This window comes from Zophobas morio, unplaced genomic scaffold (genome assembly GCF_036711695.1).
Source record: "Zophobas morio isolate AGI-343-1 ecotype UQ-CSIRO unplaced genomic scaffold, CSIRO_AGI_Zmor_V1 ptg000046l, whole genome shotgun sequence".
Taxonomy (NCBI): domain Eukaryota; kingdom Metazoa; phylum Arthropoda; class Insecta; order Coleoptera; family Tenebrionidae; genus Zophobas; species Zophobas morio.
This window is the reverse complement of record NW_026972151.1, coordinates 4,141,580-4,151,488: the sequence shown is the minus strand read 5'-3', so window position 1 is coordinate 4,151,488 and position 9,909 is coordinate 4,141,580. Positions and strand designations below refer to the sequence as shown.

General features: G+C 35.5%; 2 protein-coding genes across 5 annotated transcripts in view; one reads left to right on the top strand and one right to left on the bottom strand.

The window, feature by feature from the left end:
- LOC135142419 (uncharacterized) overlaps positions 1-9,909 on the top strand; it is a 101,471-nt gene that overhangs the window by 48,074 nt on the left and 43,488 nt on the right. The window lies entirely within an intron of this gene.
- Positions 15-9,251, bottom strand: LOC135142423 (protein amnionless-like). Its single transcript, XM_064074139.1, has 3 exons — positions 8,954-9,251; positions 5,894-6,647; positions 15-349 (listed from the first exon to the last, which is right to left on the bottom strand). The coding sequence occupies exons 1-3, from the start codon at positions 9,231-9,233 to the stop codon at positions 127-129; spliced, it is 1,257 nt and encodes a 418-aa protein (XP_063930209.1). The 5' UTR covers positions 9,234-9,251; the 3' UTR covers positions 15-126.

The following is a 9,909-nucleotide window of genomic DNA, read 5'->3' as shown; positions in this document are numbered from 1 at the left end:
GAATGAACAAAACGTTTTAGTAGTAAAAATAATAATAGTGTCGTCATTAGACGATGACTTAACTCATACAATACGACACGGATATTTAATTCAGTTAAGCGCTGGTTGCAACAATCGAAAGTATTTTTATTCTTCGGCGTCGGCGTCTTTCGTCACTTCGTAAAGGGGGTTTTCGTGCTGAGAATCCGAAGTTGAGGTGCTTTGGCCATACATGGGATTGTCGAAGGACTTGGGGATGTCCAGGATGGAGCCGCTTTCTGATTGACCGTCGATTATGAGGTTTTCGTCCGTGTTGTCGAAACGGGCGAAGAAAGGGGTGTTGAAGATGGAACCTCTGCCACTGCTGAATCTTAAATAATATCACTTTTTTAATTTAATATAACACCTTTGTAGCAATTTACAAGCCAATTTTTGACTATTTTTTTAATATACCTCAGTGTAATGTGTTCATGTGACAAGCATGTGACTTTTGAATTTCAAATCAGGGACTCACATTTCATTTCTTATCTGGAGGGTCTGCCTGTCGGTCTCATAGATTAGATAATTTGGCTAAATTTAGAGGTACAACATTCATTGTTGTTGACACAGTTTCATAAATGGTTTCCGTGTTCACCTATATTTGTAGGTATTTTTTATTTCTATTGGATCAACTGCGCCATACTGTTTTTATTTGTGCAGATTATATCAACGGGAGGTCAATTAATGTCAAGTTAGTATTATTGCATGACAATCAAGTAGCTATAAATAATTATCTCTTTTAATTTCAAAAGTAAATAGAAAACTCAATTAACCGACCACTCCGGACCACGTTAATTACTAAATCAACATTAATCTAGCGTCTAAACGTTGACCTTTAACGTACACATACTTTTTTTCAGTAATGATGGAATTCATTTATAACTGCACATTATTGTGTGGAATTTCAGAAGACAGATATTACTAAGTACCCAAAATGACATCATCTGTCTACGATCCATTAATCACATTAATTAAAAATACGTCTATATTTCGTTACTTGAACGTGTCTTATTTTGTAACTAGTTACTTATTCATTAAAATTAATTTAAATCGTTTTAAGTAGGTACAAATATTGATTGGTTTTTCTGACAAGATGAAGGATCCCATGTCATATCGCAGCCTTTTTCAAAGTCGTCTGAAATTTAACGACCTTCGATTGATACAAAAATCTCTGAATGTTATCATTTTTGTTTGTAATCACTCACTGTTATCATTTTTGTATGCTTCGTCAACAAGATATAAATCCACGATCTTTATTATTTCTAAAAAAGAGGGAAAACCTTATATTTGTTTGAACTATATATTATTGTCTAGTTTTCCTTAAAACAACTCCCAATTGTTGCAAATCCACAAAAGTCACATAACAACAGAAAAACTTGTTTACGTCAATCTTGACAGGTGTCCCTTTTGTACACTTTTTATTAGTTTTTACCTATTTTTATGCCTTCGGAGTACCCCAAACCGTCCAAATATTCCAACAAAGTTCTCATAGGACCTTGGATCAATGACCGAGCTAACGCTACTCCATACACCCCCGAACCCACCCCCAAGTATTCAACAACCTACGAAGAGCATTTTCCCCCGAAACAGAACACAACCAGCAACTCTCCACTGATATGGGACAAGATTATGACTTCAGAACAGTCTTGTTTGTTTTCTGACGTGGGAAAATACAGATACCCTAACTACTTCGACAACTTCACTACTTTGTATGATTTGTCGTACAACCATTTTCCAAAAACGTACGACACCAGTATACACAGAACCTGGCGCATGAGGAAAGACATTCACGAACCTTTTGACGAATATTTGGCGAGTTTTGGTAACAGTACTAATTATGGGCTTGTGGAAACCAAAAGGGAAGAGTGGGAGTGTCACAATTCTGAGTGTAGGACGCGTCGGTGCACGAGTTATAGTCGGGATTTCAGAGTTCCAAGGGCTGAGGATTACAGGTTCCAAAGATATTTTGTCTGTCTTGTGCAGTCGTCGAAAATGGATAAAGCCAGAGGGGTCAATGTGGATCTAAAGCAACACCAACATCGTGTTAGCAGTCTGAAAGATATGCCTCAAAGGTTGAAGAACCAGTGTAATCCCATTACGTGGGAGTGCACAGTAGATATGACAAAGGGCAAAAGAGAGAAATGTAAAGAAGGGTAGTGTTGGATAATTTTTATTTTTGTGTAAGTATGCTCAAAAAAATAAAAAATGTAGAATATTTGTCAGGTGGGTGTTACTTGTTGAAAAAGAGCCGTAATTTTGTTAGAATTTTTCCAAATGGCATTGGTTTGTTTTGGCTTTTGCTCTCTTTTCTGGAATTCGTGGTTTCCTTAAGGATATTCCTTTAGAATAACGTATTCTTTTCAAGTACGCCTTGTATGATTGCCATATTCTAATGTTTCCTTCCTTACGGATTGCAAATTTCTCGATCTACTAAAGATAACTTCTACTCCTGTTTAGCTTATTGCGTTTTGACCTCAATGTCGGTGCATTGTTATATTAGCCTAAGCAGCACTGATCTCCAGAAACCATTTTCATTTAGTGGAATTATGTTTCTTTTTAAATAATGCGTTGGCGTTGGATTACCTCTAAAGATATAGTCTGCATAAGCTTGATTCGACACAGTTTCTTTCCACTTTGAATTGTCTTTCGATTTGCAAATGGACCAACATTCCAGGAAAAACTTTCCTGTTTCCTAAAATTAGATTTTCGTCCTTGTCAACGACTGACCTTAACAGTAGAAAACCTGGAAAAGTCCTGGATAATCTTCGGTTGTACATAAATTTGGTATTTACATTAAATTAATTTTTTAACCCACGACTGAAAAAATGGTTGTTACAATTTTGACACCTTTGTCTCTGTTAGTGCCTCTGGCGGGGACCTGTTTCACCCCTCTCCACCCGTAAGGGTGGGAGCCAGGGCCACCACCACCTTCGAATACAGGGAACATTCATTCACTATTAATCATTCATTCATCATTCACTCTTCAAGCGGTTAACATAGTCTTTATATTCAATCTCTGGACCTAACGGTCATAATATCATACTCGCTCTAGAACACACTTGTTATTTATTTAATAAAACTATAAAACGACTGTCCGCTGCTCTTATTCATAATCCATCAAACTTAACAGTCTCTGTATGTATGTCTGTGGTACCGTAGCCCCCAAACGGATGAACTGATTTCAGTGTGTTTTTGTTCGAAAGCTCGTTTGATCGGGATGGTTTTCAGATATATTTGATCGTAATAACTTAAACTACTTTTTACTTTGACGCATTTATCTGTATGTGGATTTGTCTGTGGCACCGTAACTCTTTAACGGATGAACCGATTTCAATAGGGTTTCTTTTGTTTGATAGCCGTTTCACTTGGGAAGGTTCTGGATGTTACTTTCCTATTCCATATATATCTAACCCATACATGATTTTTACGGATCCTTGATCTGTTGCTTCATCTATCAATATGCTGATTTTTTTTTAATATCTAATTGCTTCCTGTGATTGTCCAACTACATATTTTCTGATTACTGTGGCTTTTGTTCTGACCATATTTTTCAAACCATTAATGAACTGATCATAAAGCACAAAACCAAATTTCAAGCATTTTTGGTTTTCATTTAAGGTCTTTAAGTCTCATTTCTCATGTGTCTTGTAGAACCTGGATGATTTTTTATCACTCTTATTATTCTATTTCGTTGTTTTAAATTAGATTACCGTATTTCAAAAATGCAAAACCTCCTAGTGGATCGCTATATAAAAAGCGAATATTTCGAACAAGTAAAATGTACAACCTGGCAATTTCTGGGAAAGTAGCAGCTTCGAAAAATTATGATGTTTGGAATACTAATAATAATTTTCTTTTTCTTGATTTCGATTTGATAAATAAAAAAAAGTTGCGCCCCGGCATTAATCCCCAGACGCTTTAAACAATAAAGAAAACTAACAACAAACAAAATCGAGGAAGAATCATAAACCACAAGTGTAGGAGTATGTTATTTAATAAAATTGTAAAAATCTATACAAAAAGAGTCTGCGTGGAGGTCATCAAATTCTTGCTGGGGATGATTAGACAAATTTCGGTTAACAATTTACCATCTGTACACCTCTTAAAAAACATAAAATTTTACAACAATTGCTAAAATTATGTCCCCACCCTTTTCGTGCTCCTGGGGTCAAGAAACGTCGTGAAAACATGAAAATAGCCATGGCTTCACTTACGTTCGGAAAGTAAAAAGACAGAGTAGTCGTCACCATCAGCAAAATTGGTTAGAATCAAAGACAAGTAATCTAAATGAACCAGTCTGTGGGCCTATATTGGAAAAAGGTACGGGTTTGACATCAAAACTTATGGGTCTATAAGTTGTATAATCTCTTGTGGTTAAAATTATGGAAAGCATAATAATAGTGAAGCACTTCTGATCTGATCTATTGAGCTAAATCTGTTCACTTGCTTTATTAATGATTGGTCTTTAGAACTTATAGATGGAGTCTGCTTAGATTTTTCTAAGGCGTTCGATAAAGTTCCATTGAAGTTACGTATAATAAAATTCAATTCTTATGGCATCAGCGGAATGTTAATAAAATGTGTGGAATGCTTTCTTACAAATAGAAAGTTCTGAGTAAAATTTGGGAAAGTGATGCTTTTGACGCATTAAGTGGTGTGCCCCAAGGATCTGTTTAAGGACCCAAGTTATTTCTTCTGTATAATACCGATGACATAAAGTTGGCTAATGTTTTCAAACAACAGTTTTCAAAAAGGAATTAATATTATAACATATATTTATTATTTTCAACTGGGATGAAAAATGTGTAAGTTCACTTAATGAATCTAAATGTAAAGTCTAAGAAAAATCCAGTACGAAATTATGAAATAAAGGGTGAAAAAATTAACATAGACAAGTCACATATTTATAAGCTGGTGCTCTTTGGCAGTCGAAGGTCTAACTACAATAGACTCATAAAACTTACAGAACTCTCAGATCGTAAGCAACTCGTTTAAAGTTTTAAGATGGATAAGAAAAGTCGCCACTGTTTTTATATTAGAGAGCTCCGAAGATTAGGAGGACAACGATTCTTCCTGTCGGTTCTGCCATTCAAAGCAAAAATTATGAAAAACTTCTGCGCAGTCCGTGTAGTAAATAAACAACTGGAATAAACCACCTACGGAAATAATCGGAAAATGTAAAAATGACCAAGAATCCCATTGAGAAGTACTGATTTTCCCATTTTCACCAACTTTTTGATTTTTTTAGTTCTACATAATATAGCTTCAACGAAGTGGCAGTCTATTTTTTTGATTTTATGCAATTTCAAAATCACTGTCAACCCTTAACTAACGCACTGAAAATTTGGTTTTCGAACATCCGTAAGAAGAAACACAACACCTACGACTAAAGTAAACAGAAGATGTCCCTGGCTCCAACCTGATAAAATGATAACAACCTTGATAGATGATAACTTCAAGTGCGTAATCAATTCATATCCATTATCTCTCTAATAAATATATACAGTGTGGATAAAGTTCAACACAAACTTGTAATTCAGTTAACTAACGTTTTTTTTTTAAATTCTCGCATAGGTCAATTTTATTTTTTAAAATGACAAGATTTTTTAACCCTCCCAACTTTTTTTACTAAACCTGGTAGATCCTTTTATAGTTAAATGGTCATGGTAAGCATTTTTAGGAGAAAATTAAATTTGGAAAAACAAAAATTCGATTTATTAACGACTCGCAATGTATGTCAAATGACCATTATAAGATTTTAAACCCACACAATTGTATTTGAAAACCTATCATCACTGCCACATACCAGTCAATCTACGTGGAAATTGGAATCTAACTGACTTTTTTTGCCAAATAACAAAACAAAACGACTTACCTACTGACCATGACATTGATGGAACCATCCCCATACACATAAAAAACAACGCCAAAGAAAACCAAAACTGAGACAAGACTCCCAAAAACAATCGACAGCCCGCTTCCACCCTCCGCATAATAATTCCCAGACTTATAAATGTGCAGACTCTCAGCCTTCGCCGACTGCAAGAACCCCCGAAATCTCTCCGCTTCCTCCAAACTCCTCCCACTATACTCCTTCTCACTGAAAACAACCTGCACCACCTCCTTCCCCAAATAATTCTTCACCCGACTAACATAGGTATCCGCTTCGAACTCCTTCAAGTGCTTCTTCACCTGCTCCAGAGTCGGTCCCTCCCCAGGTGTGTACGTCAAGTACGCACCACAAATCTCCCGACAGAATTCCTCGGGAGTGACAGGATCCGAGCATTTTAGTTTCTGGGTGGTTTGTTTAGTGGGACAGAAGATGGGTTGGTCGTGGCAGAGGCAGCCATATGGGTCTGAACATTTTCGTGGATCAGTCATGATGACGACGTTGTCGTCCGGGCTCATGTTGTTGAACGGAAGGTTTTTGTCTGTGATCTTGACGGAGTTGACGATGGCTGTTGTGTAGGTGTGGTGGTCGATAGGGGTGTGTTCTAGTTTCGGTAGAATGACATCATCGTGTCGGCATGGAATTTTCTCTTTGTCCGGAATGGCGGCATTGTTATCGGCCAGACGCCAGCTGTCAGGGTCGTACCAGTCGTAGTAATTTAAGGGTTTGAGGTTGATGCCTTTGGACAAAGAGAAGTTGATAGGAGCGGAGATAACGTGTTTGGGGAATGTTGGTTGTTAATGGTGGTACATTTTTTAAATTTGACTCTCAAAATTGCATGTAATGAAAGAAAATATTTATTGCATGAAATCTTAAAAGGATTATCGTAACAATCGGAATTTGAGAAATCTTAGTTTATGTAGTAAGTACTACTTATTTAATCTCCCCAATTTCGAATCAATAAAAATATAATTTTTATTAATGTAACATAAAAAATAAAATAAATTATATTGAGCGTATAAATAACAAACTTATAATACAACTAGTTCCTTTTTTGGACAGTTACATAATCATATTTTTCCCAGTTATTGAAAAGTACCTTTCTCTCAAAATTGGACGAAATATAGTCCACAATCTAAAAAACGACAGACATTATAATTATTATTAAAATATTTTTATACTCATTTATAATAACATGTATTATGTATTACCACAACCACTTGAGACCTACTTACTTATAAGAATGTATTTTGACTGATTTTCTAAGCTTAAAAATTGTCTTCATACGAACAAACAGCAAGTAATAATTTCTCATTAATCATCATATTCAATATTTAAGTTCAGTTATTGTAATGTAACTTGATAAAATGCCCAAATATGAAGTAACTTATCTTATTTTCTCGTAAAAAAAAACAAATTCTTTAAAACCAATCTGCAAAAAAATTACCACTTTGAAATGTTTTATCTCTGATGTAATATTGATTTACTCGAAATAATTGTTTCATTGTTACTATTACTCAATAGTCCACAAACGTAAAATCAATAATTATTTGATATAATATTAACGAAATAACTGTCTAAAATATTAAAATAAATATAGAACAAGATAATTAAGTAGGAGACCTTATATATTTTTACATATTCTCATTAGCCTCTGTCTAGGCCTTATAACCATAGTTTATTTTTGAAATTAGACGCGATGTTGTCAAGTTATTCTAATTTTCTTCCCGATCGTAAGCTGTGGACCCTATCCACCGGATGACTGGCTCCTTTCATATTTTCTCGACGTTTCGTGAGCTCAAGAGCCTCCCGTTTCCATCCGTCTGTCGTCTGGGTCGTTTTTTATTAACAGATAATTTTTGAATCTACCGGGCTGATTGTTGTCAAATTTTACATATATATCTCTAAATGGTAAAACGTTAACCATAATTTGGCTAATCCCCACCAACAATTTGATGACGTCGCCTTGATTTTTTTTTTTAAACACTATTAAATTGTATGGAATAACATACTCCTGTTCTTATAGTTTATGGATCAATGAATATTTAATATTCAGAAAATAAGAAGTATCATAATAATGTTTGCTCCATTGTAGGTTAATTAATAATTTTAGTCGCCTTCTCTGGTTTGAGGAAATAAAACCATTCAAATTCTTCATTTTATTCTGGTTAACCAGCTTGACACGTGCTTATGGTCGCATTCTTGCAATGTATAAACATAAATAATCGAAGTTTAGCATGTACTGATAATATATTTTTCCCCGTGGCATGTTTTAAACCTTGGTTCTTGCGAGTTTTGAATAATAAAGGTAACTCATTTTCGTTTACGTTGCTAAATACTAATATAGCTGTTTATGTCTGCAAAGTTTACTTGTATATTTGTTGTTATTAATATTTTGTTATTCGTAAAATAAAAAAAAATAGTTTAGGGTGGTTGATGGAATTTTCCTTGCTTTAAAGTACAATCCAAGAAATACAGCTTCTTCGAAAAATGATAAAATTTGATTTTGCGAATTAATTTTTTTCATAATAATCCCCATATAAGTTAAAGAAATCAAGTAATAATATATAAAATTTAAATAGTAATCATTATGAAAATTTTTTGGTGATAATAGGCAAACAAACCGAAACGGGAGATCTATTTTTCAAATTCTGGGGGTCATGAAGCGTCGAGAAAAGGAAAGATTACACTCGAGAAGTAGAAAAATACTTGTTTTTTTTTTTGGAATATTTTATTCTACTCAGTGTTCATTTTTTTTTTATTTAAACTGCATGTAAAAAGACCGTTCTGTGCATGATATTTTCGTAATTTGAAAAGAAAAAACAAGAATGAACAAAAACATGACTGACCTGGCCTGGCCTGACCTGACCTGTATCGGTTATTACGTCATTGATAAATAATGGCCGCACTTTTGTTCAATATGTTGTTATTAATGTAAAGAACCCACCTTTTTACTGTTCGCTAAAAGTTTATTACCATTAAAAGTACTCATGTCCTTGCACTTATTAAGAAAATATCACAACCATGAACTTTTCAAAAACTTACATTTTCTATTGTCCTTAAATTCTACAACCACATCATTCGAAAAGTAGATCTCTCCGTCCTGCGGAAACGTCAATTCGATGGCCGTCAATCTATCCACATACACTGGAGCCGAATTAACCGCCGCAAAATGCACTCCTTTGCAACCAGCCGCCAATTTACCATCAACCCAATTATCAGGATTTGATATGTCAGTGTCAAACCTCCAAATCACTTCTTTCGATTCGACCAAACCCAAAATGACAATCAAGAACACAAAATCGCACTCGCCTCTGAACACCATTGTTTTAAACTGCGTACATCCTCCTTCCAACGCCCACTGCAACCCGATACCTCCAGGGGTATCTGGTGAATTCTAATATTTCCTAAGCGCCCCCTTGTCTCCACGTCCGCATCACATCGAAAACCAATCCTCTAGAAGCTACATGTGGTCGTGTGAAAACAACCGGCCCCGAGGGCGATCCTTGTGGTGCACCAACCACAGTACATCTTGCGGTCGTTCGGAAGCAGTGCCCTGTGTCGCAGCTACGACTTTTTCGGTAAAATCAGTGACACTGAAAACGAAAAGAGAGTGAAACCGAGAGTGCAGCGAAACGGTTAAAACTGCAAGGTAACGACTAATGATATAGAATTTTTTCTGCAAGAAATGCAATCAGGCGGCCGCGGTTTCGGGTGAAATTGCGAAAATGCTGTTTCGGCGACAGTCAATGTCAGATTTGTCGTCGCGGATTTTGATGCGGATGGGTGGTTTCGGGGATTTTTAGCGTTTTTGCGATTGTGCGTCGAAGTTGGTTGCGGAAAAGTGGTTATCTGACGGAGCGTTTTTGCGGTTTTTATAGACTGAAGGAATCGCGAGCTAGGCTTTTACTGTTGTGGAGACAGCATGGCTCGTTTACGGTCAAAGATATCTTTTTTTTGTGATGATATTTATACGAATTACTTGAAAATACCAGACTTGA